This window comes from Epinephelus lanceolatus, chromosome 2, assembly GCF_041903045.1.
Source record: "Epinephelus lanceolatus isolate andai-2023 chromosome 2, ASM4190304v1, whole genome shotgun sequence".
NCBI lineage: Eukaryota > Metazoa > Chordata > Actinopteri > Perciformes > Serranidae > Epinephelus > Epinephelus lanceolatus.
Window position 1 is genome coordinate 1,715,428 of NC_135735.1, and position 22,321 is coordinate 1,737,748.

Here is a 22,321-nt window from a genome sequence, read left to right on the forward strand (position 1 = left end):
CGCCTGAAGGAACCGTCAGTTATTAACGTCCCCCCGCTCTCAGGTCCGAACACAGTGGTTCCGGTTCCTACTGTTAGTATATAGCACCCGGGTTCTTCTTCCGGACACGTTATTGTTGCATCAGCATCCAACCCCGCAGCACTATGGCTATGTCGACCTCAGCAGAGACAGGTACAGTCACTTATGTTTGGCTTTGTTTTACCGTGTGTGTGGACACGTTAGCTGTGAAGCCGAGAGGACGCTGAGACAGCTCGGGTTAATGTGTGTCTCTACAAAGTGTCACAGTTAATAAGCTAACGTTAGCTCTGTTAGCTCCATGGTGCTGAAGCTAAAGGTAACCGGGCAGTGAATGACAGACCAAAGCCCCTTAAACTATCTGATCATTTAAAGTGTCAGCAGGTCAACAACACCTGACAGCTGCTCTGAGTGAAAACTGTCAGCTTATAGTTATTAATATTTTATATGCTGTTTGTTTGGTGTGTAAAAGAAAACTGAACCAAGCGCCTGTGATGAAGTGAAAATCTGTGGACTGATGAAAATGAGTTAAAGCTCATCGTTTATCAGAGCAGCCAGAGTGTGTCATGTTTTATTATAGAAATAAAATGCAACAGGGCAAAACAGGCTGATGTGACCACAACACTGTAAACTATATATGACCCGAAATAAATAAACATATTTATTCTGTTTCAATTACTGAACTGCTGCAGCTCTAATAACGGCTGTGTCCACATCTGGGCAGATGTTATTTTAGACCTGGTTGGCTGTTGATATTTCCAGGAAACATTAATACCAATAAACATAAAAACAATAATAATAATAATAATAATAAGAGTTTATTATCTATACCTTAAATTTTTAATTTTTGTTTTTGCTTTCAGTTGTGCTCAGTTGCATCATCCAGATTGATCCGTTAACTTTCTGTTTGACAGTTTCACCTCGTGTCACTCATGTCTGCTAATATTTTATTAAAGGTTATAATACCAAAGTGCAGTAATAACAATAACAACAATAATAATAATAGTAATAATAATAATGATAATGATAATGATAAAGTTCCAACGTGACACTGAGAGGAGAAACATCTGTAGTCAGAGTTAAAATATGAGCCTGTCTGCTCCTTTAGGACACAGAGGGTTTGTGTCATATAATCTGCAGGAGTTAACTTTAATTTGAGTTTGAGTTTATGTTAAATTATTATTAAAGTTTTGATGCATTTGTTTTTACTTTCAGTTGTGCTCAGTTGCATCATCCAGTTTGATCCGTTAACTTTCTGTTTGACAGTTTCACCTTGTGTCACTCATGTCTGCTAATATTTTATTAAAGGTTATAATACCAAAGTGCAGTAATAACAATAACAATAATAATAATAATAATAATGATAATGATAATGATAAAGTTCCAACGTGACACTGAGAGGAGAAACATCTGTAGTCAGAGTTAAAATATGAGCCTGTCTGCTCCTTTAGGACACAGAGGGTTTGTGTCATATAATCTGTAGGAGTTAACTTTAATTTGAGTTTGAGTTTATGTTAAATTATTATTAATTTTTTAAGTTAAATCCTTCATGTCTTTGATTTTACTTTCAGTTGTGCTCAGTTGCATCATCCAGTTTGATCCGTTTAGTTTCTGTTTGACAGTTTCACCTTGTGTCACTCATGTCTGCTAATATTATAATAAAGGTATTAATACCTAAGGACATGACACCCTGCAGGGTTCACTTGTGTAGTAATAATAATCATAATGATAATAATAATAACAATAATAATAATAATAATAATGATAAAGTTCCAACGTGACACTGAGAGGAGAAACATCTGTAGTCAGAGTTAAAATATGAGCCTGTCTGCTCCTTTAGGACACAGAGGGTTTGTGTTATATAATCTGCAGGAGTTAACTTTAATTTGAGTTTGAGTTTATGTTAAATTATTATTAAAGTTTTGATGCATTTGTTTTTACTTTCAGTTGTGCTCAGTTGCATCATCCAGTTTGATCCGTTAACTTTCTGTTTGACAGTTTCACCTTGTGTCACTCATGTCTGCAAACATTATATTTATGGTTCAAGTGCCAAAAGTCCCGACACCCTGCTGGATTTAGTTGTATCATTATTATTAGTAGTAGCAGTATTATAAGCCATAATTAGAAGAATAAGACAGCCTATGAAAACAAACTCAGTTCAGGTGAAAGAGCATTTTATAAATACATTTTTCTGACTTCATTACTTAGTTTACGTCAGATTATGGAAACACGTTGGTGCCTGTGTAGTTCCTCCCTGTAATCTGTCAGATCATCCTGCGATTGTGAGGTGAAGAGAAAAATTAAAATTGGTCCCTGGACCGTCACCGGACTGTGGACCTGTCTGTACATGTCCACATGTCTGCTGTGAAACAATCCATTGTCCCTGTCACTCATAAAAACAAAACCTGTTACCCCCCCACTGAGGCCTAGCGGTCTCCCTAACCTCTACACCCCTGGTTCAAATCTGGTTTTTGACCTTTGTTGCATGTCTCCTCATTTTTTAAGATATTTTATTTATAGATTTTCAGATTTTTACACAAACAGTACAGCTACAAGTCAGCCACCCCTCAGAGATGAACAAAAAAAGAACAAAACTAAATTTAAAAAAAAGCTCTCACAGGCTGTACGACCAGCAGGATGTTCTGACTGTCTACAGAATGAGATATACATACACATATTACTCATATGTTGTTATGATGAAGCATGTACACATACATGAAAACACTTTTGCCGATTCTGGATAAATGGGACATGAGCGGTTGCCATATTTTATCAAAGCTTACAGAGGTGAGAGAAACGCATGTCTCCTTATTTTAATGAGAGTTTGATTTAAGAGCTGCCAAAGAACCACGTTCATTTCTGTTTTATGTTTTGGTGTAATTTATCCTGCGGGATCGTCCAGGCAGGACGTGTTGTCTCATCTGTCACTTTGCTCCATCCATCACTCGCAGCTTCACTTTGTTCCTTCCTGACTTTGTTTCACTGTCAGTCTCAGGATTTATTGCTTATGTGTGGATGGAGAAAGTAGATCTAAGTTTCATTCTGACTGTTTGAGTTTCACTCTGAGTGTGTTTGGAAAGTTGGGCCGGTCCATTTCAGGCACTGCTGGTTTCTGGGAACAGGGTGGAGACCAGACAGGAAACACTTTGTCTCACTGTGCGTGGACGGAGAAGTGAGGTGGTACTTTTTATATTATACAGTAGTTAACTTACCTTCATCATGTGTTCAAATCACATTTAGAGACATTTTCTGCTTTAGTCTCTGGTTCACATCCTGTTTCAGGCCCTACAGTGAGAACTGTGCATCCAGCACCATGGCCAGAGGCAGCGTTAACTCTGATATGTTGCACACTGCTCTAAGATGTCTTCAGTGCTCTTAGTGTTGTCGTCAGGCATCAGATATATGGGTTTATTGATATGTTTCATTTTGCAGCTGCACTTTCTCATTCTCTCTTTTTGTTCTCGGCTCCTCACCAACAAAAGAAAAGTCACAGTTATCATGTTAAAGCCCTGTTGTATTTATTTCTTGATAAGAATTAAAACAAATGTATGCCCTCAGTGTCAATTTGGTATTGAATATAGATAGTTTTCTAGGTATTGAAGTCATAAATATCAAGTATTGTGACAGCACTTGTTGCAACTTCCAACATCTGTACTGAAATAAAAATACCACCACTTCTCTGTTAACTCCACAGCACGCAAAACATCATCTGAAAATCTTCTGAAGTTTTAACGTGACACTGAGAGGAGAAACATCTGTAGTCAGAGTTAAAATATGAGGCTGTCTGCTCTTTGGGACATCAGGAGAGTGTGTCATATAATCTGTGGGATTTCAGTTAAAGATTTTTGTCACATAATTTGAAGTGTGCCGACCTGCTGATAAACCCGGCCGGTGTTGGCTGTGGTCCCTGTTGTTGTTTCTCAGGCTCGTCGGTAATTCTCTGCGAATATTTGCCCTCTTGTTTCTGCAGCCTTTGAGTTTGGCTTCTTGCTACAGATAAATGAGGAGGCCGCGCTGGCAGCGGCCCTGAATGACTACCTAACCTCACGCAGCTACCTGGCTGGGTTCAGCCCCTCCCAGGCCGACCAGAAAGCCTTTAAGCTCCTCCGCAGGCCCCCAGATCCGCAGCATGTCCACGCTCTGCGCTGGTACAGACACATAGCCGCCCTGCAGCAGGACCTCAGCCCTCTGAGCAGCAGTGAGTAGACAGCTGAAGGCATGAACAGGCTTAGACGTGCTCACGCTCCCTCACGCACCGGCCTGGATGTTGAGGCAGGAAACATTAGGAAACTAAAGCAGCTCTAACCGGCCCCCTGCAGACACTGACATGCATGAACCCAGAATTATTTTGCATTGGAATGAATACATTTGCAGCTTTCTTTCACCTGTGTGTGTGTGTGTGTGTGTGTGTGTGTGTGTGTGTGTGTGTGTGTGTGTTGCCTGTAGCTGAGCACAGGTGAGAGTTAGTTTATCACTGTTTAAACAAAGCGTCCAAAGAGTTCTGCTACCCAAAACCTGCAGTGCTCTGCAGACACAGATGTGTGACATTTACAGGAAATCAGATACAGTGTGTGTCAGAGTTGCACTGCATGTGTTCAGAGACATTTGAACGTCCTCACTGGGAGTTTGGGCTCTGTGTGGCTTTGACAGCTGCTGCTCTCCTGGTTTTAAAGTGTGTGTTTTCACTAATTGAACATGTTCAGCTGCATTCCTTTGAGAATAAGATGATTCACGTCACACTGGTTGCACCGACTAAAGGACAAAACGAGCAGATTGTGCTGTCTGCTCCAGAGCAGTCAGAGTGAACTAACTTTAACGTACAGCTCCATCATTTCTCACATTGCAGCAGCTGTTTTACTGGAGATTAGAGCTGAGCAAATGAGCATAACTGTCCCAGCTTGAGTTCCCTGAAAATAGTCATTTTTCTCCTGTTCACTGACGTGTTTACTTTGGAGAAGGAGACATGTTAAAGGGATAGTTCACATCTTTTCAAATGGGGTTGTATGAGGCACTTATCTACAGTCAGTGTGTTACCTACAGTAAACGTCAGTCTCTTAGTTTGGAGAAGCAGACAGGCGTACCGACACAGAAGCTCAGCGATGTCCTGCTGTGGACAGGCTGCAACAAAACATGTTTTAGACCCCTAAAAAGTTAGTATCAGTGTAAGTGTACATTATATTAAGAATATTCTCACTGCTTTACCTTAGTGTCAGTGATTTCCAACAGGTAAATGAAGCCGTCATATCTCTCTCTTCAAAGCCAGACTCCACTGAGAAAACCAGTGATTGTAGCATGCTGAACACAGGAGCTGCTGGTCGACTGCTGCCTCCATCAGTTTGTGTTGCTGTGTGACTTTGGTGTTTTAAAGGGTTAATTCAGATTCACCAAAGTCACACAGTAACACAAACACAGTGACTGATGGAGGCAGCAGTCGACCAGCAGCTCCTGTGTTCAGAGAGGTAAAGTCACTGGTGGACTTTATGAGAGCGTAGATGGGGAACTGAAGCCGTTAACAGCTTCCCTTATCAGAAATCACTGTCTGACAGAAAGGGAAAGCAATGAAAATATCAGAGTTCCTATGGTCATGGAAAACCTGGGAAAGTCATGGAATTAGTCTGAAACAGTGGTTCCCAACTGGTGGGTCACAGGTCCACTGTGGAAGGACCGCAGGTGAAAAACACACTTTGTTTTGAAGTTAAATGATGAGAAAAAGTCCTTTCCTTGTGGAAAAATTTGAAATTTTGTCCATTAAAAATATTCTAAACATAGCGTACACTCAAACTGATAATACTTTTTAAGGTGTCTAAAATATGTTTTGCTGCTGACCTTGTCCACAGCTGTACACTGATGAGCTCTCATGGCGGTACTTCTGTCTGTTTCTCCAAACTGGAGGCGTGCCGACTGGCATCAACCATAGATACTACACTCACTATGGATGAGTCCCTCACACACTCCAAAGATCCAAACTCTCCCTTTAACCTCCGTGTTTGAGATGACAGAAAACATTCATCTCTACAGTTGTGCAAAACAGTCGAGGAAGTATTCAGTGCTTCACTTCTGCTGTTTTCTGCACAACAAGGTCAATATTTCCTTTAAAGCTTTACAGTCAGAGCTGCATTATTATTATAGTGAGCTAACACTGAACTGAAAATTAAAACTAGGTGTGAACAAACATTTAGTTCACTGAAACCGTCTCAGGGCTGCTGTGACACTGCACCGACTTGGAGCGACAGAAAGTTTGTCTTGGGCACGTCGCTACAACAACAAGACAAGACAAACACTGATTTTTGTGCACTCTGAGCGCATGTTGTCGTGCACAGATTTCTTAAATAAATAGACTGTTTTTGCATGATCTCAGCCTGTGGACCTTTTAGTGGCTTTGAGCACAGTTACATCAGTGTGTGGGTGTCTCCTCTGCCGTCCTTTCAATTCAATTGAATTCATCTGTCTTATAAAGCCCAATATCACAGATCACAGTTTGCCTCAGAGGCTTTACAGCAGACGACATCCCTCTGTCCTCTGGACCCTCACAGCTGATTGTTTATTAAAAAAAATGTTAGAAACAATTCACTGACATGAAAATAAAATCTAGACATCAGAAAAAAACTGAAACTGAAATAAATACAAAAAATTAAAATGAAATAGATTTTTAACAAATAAACCAGATTCAGTAAAAACAAATTAATAACATCATTTTTAAGGTAAAACATTTTTTATTACGTTGTGATTTAAAAGCAGGATGCAGTCGGGATTATGAAGCAAATACAACTTTAATTTACGAGGTGTGCTCTGCGTCTTTTTAACTGAATTTTTATTTTTTAAGAATTCAGTTTAAGGAAAATAAAAAACTTCTTGGTGAGTTCTCTAGTTGTTACTTTTCCCTTGTGTCGACATATATGGATTCATCATGTACTCACTCTGTCACAGCTTCAGTATGACGTCAATCAGTATAATAATACTTGAAATTTGCAGATACTTTTTGGTCACAGTAGAGCTGAAACATTTAGTGTTTATTAATATTAATTGATTAGTCAAATATCAGACAAGCGTCTGCAACAGTTTCTTGTTTTAGATAAAGACCCTCTTCAGCTTCTCAGGTCATATTTGCAACTTTTCTTTGTTTTACTATAGTAGATTCAACATCTTTGGGTTCTGGACTGTTGGTCAGACATTGCCGACGGCCTTTATCACTTCTTTCTGATATTTTACAGACCAAACAATCAATTGACAGTGAAAACGATCGATAGTTTCAGCCACATTTGACAGTAATGGTGAATTACTGATGCAAGGGGGCAAAAATTCAGACCTGTATTAACCTTTCTTCCAGTGTTTCTCTTGTTGTGTGCAGTCGTGTGTTTCTCTATCTGTCAGACTGTGTACTGACAGCGTGTGTTAAATTTAAAGCCTCTGTGTGTGAAATATTATGTGAGAATAACGTCATTCAAATCAGCATTGTTAAGTTTTCATCTGCAGAAAAACTGGACAATCCCAGTTTAAACAGTTGCAGTTAAATCCTTCACATGGAGGCTTTAAAATCTGTAAAGCATTAAAGAAGCAGGAAGTGTTTTAAAACTGCCTTTTTATGTCACTTTAGATTAATTTTAGCCTTTTATAATGATTTTTCTGTTTTGTTCCAGCGAAGGGAAAGCGGGTTCAGCCCCCCTGGTCTCCACCAGCAGGAACAGATGTTCCCCAACTTAAACTGTACAACAGTTTGACGAGAGCGAAGGTAAGATGGAGGCAAAGGTCAGCTCCTCGTCAGCGTGTGTGTTCACTGTCTCAGGAAGAATCAACTCTTTAACAAAGACAGAGAACAGAGAAGGAGCTGATGATGTGCTTATATTTTATTCCTTAATATTAATTTTCACACCTACACCAAGGATTTGATTCTTTTACTCTGTACTCACAGCTCACTTGTTAATTGAGATCTTGATCTCAGCGTGACTTCCTGATTAAATAAAGTCTAGGTAGTTGTTTGAGGGGGTGTAATGGTGCAGAAACAAGACTGAGACGCAGTCACATTTAAACAAAAAGCTCCAAACTGTTTCAGCAACATGAATCCTCACTGGGACATTCAACATTCTAAGCACGAAAAATACAAGACATCTTCTTTTGTAGCGTGCGTCTTGTTTCCACATTAAAAGCTCATGAACACACTGAAGTGTGACGAGAACAACTTCCAGACTCAGGAAACAGGACCATGTGAGCAGCACCTGAATGCAGCATAATTCTCAGATTATTCTGTGATGAACTCGTTGATGACATTGTCGTCATTTTTATGTTTCAGGAGCTGTTTGTTCCCCAGAAAGGGAACAAGGTGACTTGGTACTGCTGCGGGCCGACAGTGTACGATGCCTCACACATGGGACACGCCAGGTAAACATGTCACAGCTAAAAGGATTCAACATGTAACTGTTTTCATTAATTTATATTCTGCTGTAATAAGATTTCCTGATTCGTCGCTCTGTTCAGGTCCTACATTTCCTTTGACATCCTGCGAAGGATCCTGAAGGACTACTTCAAATACGACGTCCTCTACTGCATGAACATCACAGACATAGATGACAAAGTGAGTCACAGACACTTTACATAAACCTGTTTATTTCACATCATTTATGTTTCTTTTCCTGTTTACAGTTTTGTCCTCAGAGATCAAATCGTCATGACTCAGACTTTCTATCATCCTGACGTCAAAAATCTGTTTTACAGCAGCGTTTAATACAGAAGAGGAAACACTTCTCATGTTTGTGAACGTCTTTTTAAAGCCAACTGAAAGGCAAAAACATGACGGCAGGAATAAAACAAATGCGTCACACCTTCAATGTTGTCCTCATATTATCATATCTTCCTCATACCTTCATTTTCACATCTGTAAAGTGTTTTTTAAGGATCACAATAAAACATCCTGGCATCAGAGATCAGGGGAAACATTTAAGATAGGATATTAAACTTTTAATTGGCTTGTAGTTATTAATACATACTGTAGAGCTGCAACAATTAATTGTTCAGTTGTCAACTATTAAATGAATCGCCAACAAATCTGATGATCAGTTCATTGGTTTGAGTAATTTTTTTAAAAGATAAAACAAGTCAAAATTATCTGATTCCAGCTTCTTAAATGTCAATATTTTCTGTTTTTTCCTCCTCTGTGACGGTAAACTGAATGTCTTTGGATTGTTGGACAAAACAAGACATTTGAGGACGTCATCAGGGCATTAGGAAACACTGATAAACGTCTGTGGATATTCTCATTTATCCAGGTCAATTCCATTGTGGCAACAATTAAATCGTAGGCAACTGGACTTTGATTTTGTCTAGAAGACGTTTCGCCTCTTGTCCAAGCAGCTTCATCAGTTCTCAATGCATCAGTTTGACTAGTCCTCACTAGTCTGACTGATAAATGTGTTTTACCATTTTCTCACATTTATCGACCAAATAACTTATCGATTAATCAAGAAAATAATCGATAAGTTGCAGCACTATTATTATCTCTGATGAACTGGGCGTTTTCAGGAGGAGGTTTTAAAGAGTCTGGGGCTTAAACAGAGCGTCTCAGATGGAGGGTGGATACAGGACAGGATGAGGAAATTAAAAAGTTATTTGAACATTTAAACATGTAAACATGTAGAATCCCAAATTACAAGTATGAACCTGAAAATGAGCAGAATCTGTCCCTTTTTAGCAGCAGTTCCATACAGAGCATCTCATTACATTTCCTTTCGTGTTTTGTCTTCCTGTCTCAGATCATCAAGCGAGCCCGACAGAACTACCTCCTGGACCAGTACAAGGAGAAGCAGCCGCAAGCTGCTCAGATCCTGCAGGACGTCCTGAGCGCCAGAGAGGTGAGAACAAACTCCAGAGCGGTCTGAGAGACAACGACAGTCACAGCCTCAGTGATGGGGTTAAACTCTCTGTGTGTCCAAACAGCTGACAGAGGAGGAGTTAATGTACAATCAACTCTGCTTTTTATTTGACAGACTGATCTGTGCTTGGACACAAACATGTTTTGTTGCACTTATAGTGACACAAACTGTATTCACTCGCTCATTGTTCTCAGTAAACACATTAATTAATCTGACACTGAATGCAGAAGTCTGTCTGTATTAAGTTATTGACCTTAATGTGAAGAGGGCCACCACCCTGTGCATTGTTCAGTTTCCTTTCTGAACAGAAAGTGTAGTTAAAAAAAGAAACTCTTTTCCTGCAGCTACAATGAAACTCTAACGACCTCTGCAGCCTGTGAGTTTCCGTGTGGGGCCGTAAAGTTTATCAGATCAGATGTTTGGGAAGAGACAGGTTAACCACCGCCCGCTGTGATTGGTCAGACACTTTACCTGTGTACTGTTGCATCAGACAAACAGACACGACTCTGAGTGTGAATATCTTCAAGAGAAGTTTAACAGTAAAAACACAAAATCGTAATATTGATGATTTTACAACTTTAAATCATGTGCAGGCTTCTGTCTTTTTACTTACTCACTTGTGTGTGTGTGTGTGTCTGTCTCAGCCCTTCCGGGTCTACCTGGCTTCAACGACGGACCCTGATAAGAAGCAGATGCTGGAGAGGCTGGACGTTGCTGTGACCGCCGCTCTGCAGCCCCTGCAGGCAGCGATGGAGGGCAAAGCAGCAGATGAGGTCGTACAACCTCTGGCCCAGGTGAGATGGAGCACACGTGGAGTTGGCTCAGAGGGATAGTTCGGATCTTTTGAAGTGGGGTTGTATGAGGTCTATAGATGACGGTCGGCATGCTCCCTGTTTGGAGAAGCAACCACAGAAGCTGCTGTGGACGGGTGCAGCAGTAAAATATATTTTAGACACTTAAATAAATCAATATCAGCTTAAATTGTGACGGCTTTACCTTTTACGTCAAACAGCCTGATCAGGCTTCAGTTCCCCAGCTATGCTCTCTTCAAAGCCACAGTAATTTTAGCTCAATGAACACAGGAGCTGCTGGTCGACTGCTGCCTCCATCAGTAACGTTTGGTTGTGACTATGGTGGATGTGAATTAACCCTTTCATACACCCAAAGCAACACAATAACACAGACAGATTGATGGAGGCAGCATAGACCAGCAGCTCAAGAAGTCTGACTTTGAAGAGAGTGATGTAATGGCTCCATTTCACTGTCTGACAGAAAGGTTGTCAGGACAGAGGCGCAGTAATGTGTAACCTCTTAAGCTCCACCCTTTAATCCAAATGTGGTCACTCCTGGCTCCAAAAAAACAAGATGGTGACAGCCGAAAATTCAAACTTGAGGCTTCAAAACAGGAGTCCACAAACCAATAGGTGATGTCACAGTGGCTGTGCCCATTATTTCATACAGTCGTTAGTGCTGATGGATACATTTTTAATTTTATACACTTTATTAATCCCCCTGAGGGGAAATTCAATTTTTTCACTCTTGCTGTCAATTACACACAGGTCCGAAAGACACACACATGCACAAACAGGACCTATACATGCACAAAGTGGAGAGATGTCAGAGTGATTGATCAGTGAAATTGATCAGTTACTGTAAAGAAAAAAAAAAGAAAAACATTTTCTGGGCTTTAATATTTTCTTTCTCTCTTCTAAGGTGCTGTTGGAGAACTCCAAGGACCTGCTGTCTGACTGGTTGGACAAGAAGTTTGGAAGTCAAGTCACAGAGAATTCAATCTTCTCCATCCTCCCGAAATTCTGGGAGGGAGAGTACCATAAGGACATGGAGGCTCTGAATGTGAGTAGAAGCAACGCAAAGTGTTTCACAAGGTCCCAGAAATACAATGTTTCAGGTCATGTGGTGTTCACTGTCATATTGTTGTCACTGTGCATAAATGATCTTTGTGACCTGCAGGTTCTTCCTCCAGACGTTCTCACTCGAGTCAGTGAATACGTGCCGGAGATTGTGGAGTTTGTGGAGAAGGTCATCTTGAATGGTTACGGGTGAGGACGAGTTAACAGTTTATATTACGCCCACAGTGTCAGTTGTTAAAGGGTAACTTTGATACCCTACTGTGTTTCTGTATCACAGAGACTAATGGAGACAAAGATTTTTTAAATCGGTCCAGTTCTGAGGAGAGAGCGCTGCAGCCGGCAGCAACAAAACAATCTGTGATGTTAATGTCACACCGTCAGTGCACGTTCATTAAGACCACGAAGCCTTTCAGCTCTCCCAGGCTTAGAGGTGTTGAGAGATTGCTTCTCACGTTTACACCAGTTTTGAGGTTTTTATGTGTAAAACAGGAGGTGCAGACCCCGTCATATGTGTAGCTGTGTATCGCTCCCCCAAACACAAGGCCATCTGCCTGACTGAGTTTTTATCATCAGTTGTTTTAAACTTTGACAAAATCTTAATCGCGTGGACTCAAACCAGAGCAAGGGCTGCTGAATTTCTTGGAACAATCGACTCCTTTAACTTTACTCAGCATGTTTCCATCCCAGCTCATAACTGTGACTATTCCCTGGACTTAGTATTCACACTTGGCCTGACTGTTACCTCTCTGAATGTGGATGCTTTGGGTCTCTGACCACAGGCGTAGCATGTTCTCCACCCTGTTTCACAATGTTCCCAACCCTGAGTTACCTGTCTGTTACTCCTGCTCTGTAAATTAATCCACAGCAAGTCATTTTAAAGATGCTTCCACTGCCTCCTCTCTTTTAAATACTGTAATTGGCCGTCCCCTTCACTTGAGCACAGAACAACTAATCACAGAGTTTAATTCAATTTGTGGAGACATTTTGGACTCTGTTGCCCCTCTCACACTCTGAACACCTCGCACTATAAGTCAGCTATGGCTGAATAGTCAGACCCATGCTCTCAGGAAACTACATCGAGAGGCAGAACATAAATGGAAAAAAGACACACTTCAAGTCTCACTTGAGGTCCTGAGAGGCACCGTGGCAAACTATCAGCAATCTGTTAGTTAATAAAACACTTTGAGTGGACGAACATTGTCTGTGTGAACATGCTCTGAGTGGTTACTGCACAGTTTCACTGCTGCCAGCTGCTGCGCTCTCTCTCAGTGCTGCAACAATTTCAAGCTTGTTGCTCCCATCAGTCACTTAGAAACTAAAACATGGAAAAAAGGTCCAGATTGAAAAATACTGAAGTTAAGCTTTAAATGAACAGTTTTAATTATTATTTTTTCTGATGTTTTCAGGTATGAATCAAACGGTTCTGTGTACTTCAACACTGCAAAGTTTGACACCAGTCCACAGCACTCGTACGCCAAACTGGTGCCAGAGGCGGTCGGAGATCAGAAGGCTTTACAAGAGGGAGAAGGTAGAGTGTTTGCACATTTTAACCAACGGAGCTTTTTTCTTTTTTAATGTTTCTTTACGTAGGATTTTGGCTCAAGTTTTTGTTTCTAGAAAATATAAGTCCGTAGGGTCTTTTTTGATCCGACTACTAAGAGTCAGAAATCTTTCAATCTAGCACACAGAGGTTTTAACATGTGGCTGAACTGTATTAGTGTTTTTATATGCGGGTTGCTGTCGTCATGTCGGTCTTCTGTGTGTGTCTTGTGGCCCTGCAGGAGACCTGAGCATCTCTGCTGACAGGTTAAGTGAGAAAAGGTCCCCCAATGACTTCGCTTTGTGGAAAGCCTCCAAGCCTGGAGAACCTTCATGGGACTCTCCATGGGGAAAGGTGAGAGGTCACTCTGAGTGTTGGTGTGTTGCTGAACTGACAGTTTGATCCAGAAAGTAGAAACTGAGGAACCTCCTGTTGTGACTGATGCAGCTTTGATTTCCGTTCTTTTGAATGCTGTGAACAGGGAAGGCCGGGCTGGCACATCGAATGTTCGGCCATGGCCGGCTCGATCCTGGGAGCGTCCATGGACATCCACGGTGGGGGGGTCGACCTTCGATTCCCCCATCACGACAACGAGTTGGCTCAGTCTGAGGTACTAAAGCAAAGTCTTTCTTTGTCTGTTATTGGAAATATTTGCTCCTGTTTGTCTCTGCAGAACATTAACTGGCCGAGCTGAGATGATTAAAGATGATGAATTGTTTCCAGTCAAAGAGAAAGTAAAGGACCATTATCGGTTTGTTTCCCTGACAGGCTTTCTTTGAGAACGACCACTGGGTCAGATACTTCCTGCACACCGGACACCTGACCATCGCCAGCTGCAAGATGTCCAAATCTCTGAAGAACTTCATCACTATTAAAGACGCTCTGGCAAAGAACACAGGTGAGTCATCACACCTGTTTCATTATCATTGAAGCAGCAAGTCAGGCCTCTTTTAATATTATTTTTATCTGTTCACAGAAATAATCCACTCAAAGAAGTTTAAAGTTTTACCAAAAATCTGGAGTTTTTTTTTAAGCATCAGCATATTTAACCAGTATATTCTGACACACAGCCTCCCTCCAGCAGGATGAGTCCACGTCTGCTGCTCCAAAACTGTATCTCTTTAACACATATTCAAAGTTTAGCAGCAGAAATCAGCATTGCTTTACAGACATATGCAACATGTGTCAGCCTGTGTGTGGACAAGTGTTGCAAATCGCAAACACTAAACACAGTGTGTATGGATTTCTGTGCATAAGTGTACAAGTCTAATGTCACTGTGTCACTGTGACGTCCATATCAAACCAAATAAACTTAAAAAACACATCAACAGTTCAGCATCAGGTCTTATTTAGCAGCACTTAATGAAAATCAGATTGTCTGTAGTCTCATTAAATACTTTGTTGAACTGAAAAGGTTGTGGTGGTGCAACATGTGGCGTCAGAAATGTCTCCTGTGTGTGTCGGAGCTTCATGTGGACGTTGATAGAACCATGTGGTAGAAGACAGCAGCCAGTTTCACATCACAGTGTCTCACACATCATCGATCAATGATTTAATCCAAACACAGAGGGATCAGATTATCATCAGAGTGTTTTGTTACTGAATCCGATCCATAAAAGATTCTCTTGTCGTTGTCCTGCAGCTCGTCAGCTCCGTCTGGCCTTCCTGATGCATTCCTGGAAAGACACCCTGGACTACTCTTCCAACACGATGGAGTCTGCCGTTCAGTACGAGAAGTTAATGAACGTAGGTGACGATGTGACCAACAGGCCTTTTAGTTTAGAGGATGGTGTAAATGTTTTACTGATGTGCTGTTTGTGCCTTTTTATCAACCAGGAGTTCTTCCTGAACGTGAAAGACATCATGAGAGCTCCGACTGACATCACCGGGCGCTTTGAGAAGTGGGAGGCAGCAGAGGTGGAGCTCAACGACAGGTGAGATGGTGAAAACACAAGCTGGAGACATCTGAGGGTCTTAAAACAGTCAAGTTCTTCAGACGTGTTTGTTTTTTAAAAAAAGACCTGTAATAAAAACCTGTATTTATGAAGAACTTTTCAAAAACAACGTGCTGTAAGAAGGCAACAAAATAAAACTGACAAGTCATGAAACCAACAGGTCGTTAAAAGAAAAGCTTTCAGTCGATCAGACCTTCATCAGACGGAACATGAGCCCACAATGGACAGACTGGTTAAAGTAACCAACCCCAGTCTAATCACTGGCAGGATGCAACACACCTGTGCACATCCCTGGTGGCTGAAGCTCCACCTCCTGGGAGTTGTAGTCTTTTCAGATGGCAAACTGGACTTATTGGCTGAATCCAAACGTCCAGACTTCAACGCAACTTGGAGACTTTGCAGGTGCGTTCCCGGGAAGTCTGGGAGTGTTGTCCAAGTCTACACTTCATCCAGTCCACAGGGGGCTCAGGTGGACTTTCTGCAGACCTAAGCAGACTTCACTGATTTGATAACCCTGATAAAAGTGTTTAAGAAGGGACTCCACCCTCTGGTCCACATTTGGTCACTTCTAGCTCCAAAAATCCACGATGGTGACGGTGAAAATGCCCAACTTCAAAATGATATTAGAAAAACCAACGGGTCATGTCACAGTAGCTGCGTCCATTGTTTTATACAGTCTATAAATGAGACACATATTCTGAAGGTGCTGTTTACATGTCTTAAAGAACGCTCCTAAAACCTGGAAAGTATGAACATATCCCATGTGTCATCTGAAAATGCTTCAGAATATTAAACAGAATATGTTGTTTACATGACCCTGATCTAATTCACAATATTGTCATACTGGGGATAATATCAGTGTGCATGTGATCGTAGTCGCTGTCTGGAGACTCATCCGAACTCTACCTTTGATCCAGTAAGAAAAACTAGCAGCTGAAGGGTTTCTTGTGTCGTCCAGTTTCTACGACAGGAAGGCAGCCGTCCACGAGGCGCTGTGTGACAACGTGGACACTCGCACCGCCATGGAGGAGATGAGAGTGCTGGTCAGCCAGAGCAACACCTACATCGCTGGCAGGAAGGCCGCCAAGCTGAGGCCCAACCGCATGCTGTTGGAGAGTATCGCCGTGTATCTGACCAACATGATGAAGGTGAGGACGGTTCGACTGCTGTCATCATCACGCTGATCGTCACAGACGAATCTGTGTTTCACAGAGCAAGTTTACACTAAATCAGTGAATTGAGGGAAAGCACTGTTGCACTGACCTCTGTGGGTGGAGACGTTCAAGCACTTCTTTCCACACCACACACGTTTACCTGTGACCACGCCCAAAAGCCTTTACATCTTTTAAGTCATTACAGATTTTTTCAGGACATTACAGTACTTTTTTGGGGGGGGTTGCCATGGGTCTGGAAAGTACTTGAAAATGCTTGGAGTAAAGAAAAACACAGAACTTGAAAGCCCTTGGATTTTAAAGAGGTCCTTAAAAGTGCTTGTTATGTTGAAACTATTAGATACACAAACAAAGTAAACAAATCACAAGCATAAACAATAATACAAATAAAATGGCTGTAAGCGGCGTTCCAGGGGTTCAAGCCAGCGTGGACTGAAATTGAAATTTATTAAACTTAAATGAACAAATAACAAACGGAGTGTGTCGGTCAGTAAGCCATGCACGGGTGTGTGACAGGTGAGCTGTGGAGGTGTTGAAGGTGCAAACCTTCATGACAGGTGGATGTTTGCTGCAGGAAGGGAGAGAGCAGGGGAAGCTCTTGTAGCCTGGAAGCCCAGGTGAGCTCAGTCAAGGTGACGACCCTCTCATGTCAGCCAGCTGCAGGCAGTGGGCGGGGCTTCACAGGAGTTCAGGAAAGTGAGTATCAAGCAGTGAGGTAGGGTCAGCAGGAGATGGTGAAACCCCCGACCCCAAAGCAACATCAAAATGTTGCTGTCAGGCCCAGGTGAGCTTCATCAAGGTGACGACCCTCTCATGTCAGGCAGCTGCAGACAGTGGGCGGGGCGTCTCATCTGATTGTGTTGTGCCACACCCACTTGCATGTGTAGCGCCCCCTAGTGGTCGACTTCAGAGAAACTTTCAGGGTATGTTTAAGTTACTTACCCAGACATTTCAATTCAAGGTTCATGATGACTGACCACCTGTTGTGGAGTTGGGTCTATTTATGTGCAGAGCCACGCCCCTTTTAAAGATCATTGATCAATATCTTCAAAACACAGCGATATCAACAAGCTTCTGATAACTGTTGATAACCATTCACCAATCCATTTATTTTCAACCGCATATCTGGGGCCAGGTCTCGGGGGCGACAGGCTGAGCAAAGCACCCCAGACGTCCTTCTCCTCAGCAACGCTTCCCAGCTCCTCCTAGAGGGCCCCGAGGTGTTCCCAGACCAGAAGAGATATATCATCCCCCCAGTGTTGTCTGGGTCTGCCCCGGGGCCTCCTACCAGCTGGACGTGTTAACCTCGCTCCAAATATGATCCACAGAACATTTGGTACTAATCAGATCTACAGTCAGGAGGGGTCAGAAATGTGTTTTTCAACAAAATTCAAAATGGCAGAATATCTAGTTCTTGTGTGTTTTTCAGAGAGCGCACAACTGGTGGACTCGTGCGTCAGATTTCAAGTGAATCTGACTTATGGTGTGAGGGGCGTGGCCTTTACTACATCTAATTTGGGGCCTTAATTCCAGCGCCACCATCAGGCCGTCTGGTGTGCAGCATTTGCACACAGCTTCCAATCATTGGTGAAAATTTGTGTGTACATGACTTCCTGCTGTGTGTTACATCAGCAGTGACATGAATCTGTTGTCATGTAGATATTTGGTGCCATTGAAGGATCGGAGCCCATCGGGTTCCCAGTCGGAGGACAAACTCAGAACATTGATGTGAGTAAAGAGACACTTCTCTCTGCTTCTGTTGTTTATGGAAATATGATTATTGTTTCAGGATTATCACCAGACATGTACTGCTCATGAATACATTTCTAAGAAATCAATAATCAAAATATCTTGTGTCAACGTGTTCGTCCTCTCACTAACGTCCCACTGTGAGAGATTCTGTGTCTCTGTTTGTCCCAACAAACCAAACCCTGACAGCCTGCAGCTGCCTCGCCCAGCTGCCACTCAATGACTAAACGTCTGTTGTTTCAGTTCTAGAAAAAGTTTTTATGCCTTAGTTGATTAAAATCTTGTTTTGCTGTGTTTGCCAGCTGGAGAGCACGGTGATGCCGTACCTCTCAGTGTTGTCAGACTTCAGAGAGGGAGTCCGAAAAATTGCCCGGGAGCAGAAAGGTAAGAATGTTTTACATGTGAGTGTCTGAACGTCTGTTCTCCTATAGTCTCTGCTCAGAACATCATGTCAGTGTCAAATCAGAGAAGGTGCAAACGTCTCTTTTTACCTTCAGTTTTAATTAGTCCTTTGTTAAACTCATGCAGTGATGGAGCTGCTGCAGCTGTGTGATGTCATCCGTGACGATACGTTGCCGGAGCTGGGGGTCCGTCTGGAAGATCATGAAGGTAACACAACTTCAATATTCTGATAATCATCAGTTTTTAAAGAAAATATATTGGCTTTGACTTTTTATGCACAATAAGCATGAGTGGGTCATTTTGTAAAAATAAGTGACTCCAAAACTTGATTTGAAAAGGTTTAAAAACGAGGATCAACACAGAAACACTTTCTCTTTTTGTAAAAACGTAATGACGTAAAGTCTCTGGTTAATGAAACAGTGACTGTGTTGCAGGTCTGCCCACTGTGGTGAAACTGGTGGACAAGGAGACATTACTGAAGGAGCGAGAGGAGAAGAAACAGGTACGGAAGCACAGAGAGTTGTTGACTAGAGATGATGCGCCGTCTCATGGTGGTCACTTCCTGTCAACGTTACAGATCAGAAGCACAGAGAGTTGTTGGCTAGAGATGATACGCCGTCTCACAGTTTCAGTGACTTTTGGTTAAAGTTCTGTTTTCTCTGTCCCAGATGGAAGAAGAGAAGAAGAGGAAGAAGGACGAAGCTGCGAAGAAGAAAGAGGAACAAGAGGTCCCTCAGTTTGTTCCATACAGAGACGTTTTGTTCCTCTGATATCAAACATCTTCATCACTCGTCTCGTCTGTTTCTGTTTCAGATGGCCAAACTGGCGAAGATGAAGGTTTCTCCAAGTGAAATGTTCCTCACAGAAACCGACAAGTATTCCAAATTCGACGAAACGGTAAAACCCTCGACTACTTTTCACTCATGATAATCACACTGCTTTTTTCCAGGTAAAGAATTCTTATAGTTTGATGAAGAAGAATTTAGACATTCACACCTTCATCAAACAGATTTGAATCAAACGAGCCATTGCTTTACACTGTGATGACGTCATGGATTTCAAATCACTTTTCTCGGCTTAAGGAAAGTTTTATAAATATTATGGCTCAAAAATTCAGAATAGAAAGAGTCACAATTGACCTTGTTTGCAGTTGGAGGTGTCAACACTTTCACATACGTCTCTTATAATAGTGGCCCACAGGGAAAATGCTTTTTGAGTTGTTGCATTACCACCAGTGGCCACTGGGAAAAATCAGTTGCAAGGTGGAGCAGCTTTCCTGGGAGCCTGCACCCGACTGAAGACTCTGCTCCGCCAGCTGTTTCTGGTCCTTATATCCTCCTGAGACCCTGCGTCCTCATATGAAGACATCACACTTTGGGTTTGCTGCACCTTAGACTTCATTCTGTTTAACTCAGACCTGTTGTCCTTGTTCAGGGACACTTTTTGTGCCATCTAGTGGCAGCAAGAGCACAGTACACCAATCCATGTAAAACCAAGATTGCAGCCATCTCTGCCAAGTCAGTCTGCAGCTGATCTCAGGACAGAGGTGGACAAGGTCCAAAACCTGATCACATGTTGTGGTAGAAGCCTGTTTATTTATGAGTAATTACATTTTGAGTTTAATACGGCAACAAATTTGACCAATTTTAGTGACAGAAACAAGATAAGACGCTGTCAATCAGGAAGCACTCATCTGAGGACATTAGGACATTTATCGTCATCTCATAACATGAGCAGTTTTATACTTTATTGCACACTTGTGAATATTAAAATTAAAGCCATCGTCCTGTATGAGGTCATCGGTCTGTTGTTGTTTTTGCAAACACTACTTCCTGTTCAACACATTAGGTCCGTCTGACCAAATTAAAAAATGCTCACCAAACAAAAGCTGAGGTCTCAGGAGGATGTTCACATCGTGGCAGCAGATGAAACACATTGATGAGAGTTTGATTTTCCTTATTATCTGTAGGTCGTGTTACGTTTGTGCTGCAGCGAGATGGAAACTGATCAGAGTGATGTTAAGACTTGCATCTTCTTTCACAGGGTTTCCCCACTCACGATGTGGAAGGGAAGGAGCTGAGCAAAGGACAAGCCAAGAAGCTGCGCAAACTCTACGAGACCCAGGAGAAACTTCACAACGAGTATCTGCAGATGGACCAGAACGGAAACTGAGTGTCTTTACAAACTGCCGAGCCATCCACCGTACACAGAACATACAGAATAAATGTCAAGGCCAGAGATGCTGAGTCAGCCTTTGTCTCCTCTTTATCTGTTTCGGACCAGAAAACAACTTTTTTTTTCTCAGTTAATTTCAGAATGACGGTTAAAATCTTCATAACCAAAGTCCACACATCGTTTATCAAAGTGAGGATGATGAAGTCGAGGGGAGCATGAGTGAAGGAGACTTCCTCCTTGTTCTGTTTCTCCACAATAGTTTTATGATGAGACAGTGAAGCAGAGCGCTAACTCATCAGCGCTCTGCTTCACTGTCTCCAGATGTTTTATAGATGTTTGACTGCAACTCTGTAGCACTGCCAGTCGGTTAAAAGAGTACATTTATTTCTTACTGTGTGTTTTAAACTTACTACGAGTTAAAGGCGTCATGTAGGATAAACCTCCAGTCTGCACAGACGGGTGACACGTTAAAGGAAAAAACAATACTTAGACGTTCCAACACGGAACAGCTCCAGAGCTTCATGTCTCTGAGCTCTGCTGGAGGGATGAACATCGATCTCCTAAAACATGTTTCCACATTTAGCATTTGATTTACAAAACCTCCGACAGGTGCTGAGTCTCGTTTGAAGGCTCCAACAATGATTCTCATACTCATTATAAAAGCCCTCAGTGTTTGAACACATCTGCATTCCTTATGTTTCCTCGTTTATTCTGATTTTTCTTTCATCTGTCGCCTGTCTGTAGCTGTGTGTAGAGATTTTAATTGGCTGAAGGTGTTCGAGCTGCAACTAATTGTGTTTTTATTATCAATTAATTTGGCAATTATTTTCTCGGTTTGATTAAAAACATAAAAAATGCACGTTGTTATATAATTTCCCAAAACCAAAAAGTATATATATATTATTAGTTTGTTAGTTTCAGTCCTTGTTAACAATTTTCCAAAAGTCATGCACATTGTAAAGAACAAGTAACATCCAGGGATTCAATTAAAAAAGGAAAAAATGCAGAAAATAAAATAATAAGATAACTGAAGCTTATTATCCAAATCCTTTCTACTCAGCATATTCTCATAATTAACTCATTTACTGTTAGGCTGAAGGTATGCAAAAAAAAACTCCAAACATATTCAGTTTACTGTCACGTATTATCGGAGAAGCTGAACCAGCAAATATTCAGCACCTTTGCCTGAAAAATTACTCAAACAGTTCACCAATTTTGGAAATTGTTAGTCCATCAGTCAGTGGACTAACTGTTGCAGCTCCAGAACACAGGTTTGGACTAGTATTGAATCTGTCGCGACAGTTTTTGTGGAGTTGACATTTTTGTGATTTTTTTTTTTCCCTCTGTTTCTTTATACAACCATTTAAATTTGCCACTGAAAAAAATATAAATAAAAAATATAAACCTTTTATTTAAAAAAAAAAAAAGCTTTTAGTTCAGTTAACTTTTATTTTTATGGACTCTCACAAAATGCAAATCGGTATCAGCTGATATGAGCAGAAAAATAACAGGTGATTGTAATTAAACAAATTTGCTGCCGCTTGATGCAGAAATAAAAATAACCCAGTCACTAGAATAA

The 22,321-nt window shown here is 41.5% G+C and overlaps 1 protein-coding gene across 2 annotated transcripts; it reads left to right on the forward strand.

Moving 5' to 3' along the window:
* The first annotated feature begins 36 nt into the window (after nt 1-36).
* On the forward strand, nt 37-20,809 carry cars1 (cysteinyl-tRNA synthetase 1). 2 transcript variants are annotated; one of them, XM_078173095.1, is made up of 23 exons: nt 54-171; nt 3,986-4,213; nt 7,653-7,744; nt 8,303-8,391; nt 8,488-8,584; nt 9,759-9,857; nt 10,523-10,672; nt 11,592-11,732; nt 11,850-11,938; nt 13,156-13,277; nt 13,531-13,643; nt 13,771-13,899; nt 14,058-14,187; nt 14,932-15,035; nt 15,126-15,223; nt 16,203-16,392; nt 18,076-18,144; nt 18,468-18,549; nt 18,694-18,774; nt 19,002-19,069; nt 19,236-19,295; nt 19,381-19,464; nt 20,611-20,809. In XM_078173095.1, exons 1-23 carry the CDS (start codon nt 144-146, stop codon nt 20,737-20,739), a joined length of 2,472 nt encoding a protein of 823 aa, XP_078029221.1. In that variant the 5' UTR covers nt 54-143; the 3' UTR covers nt 20,740-20,809. The 2 variants fall into 2 exon arrangements, with proteins under 2 accessions (XP_033481502.2, XP_078029221.1); XM_033625611.2 differs by lacking the exon at nt 3,986-4,213 and having other exon boundaries at nt 37-171.
* The last annotated feature ends 1,512 nt before the right edge of the window (nt 20,810-22,321 follow it).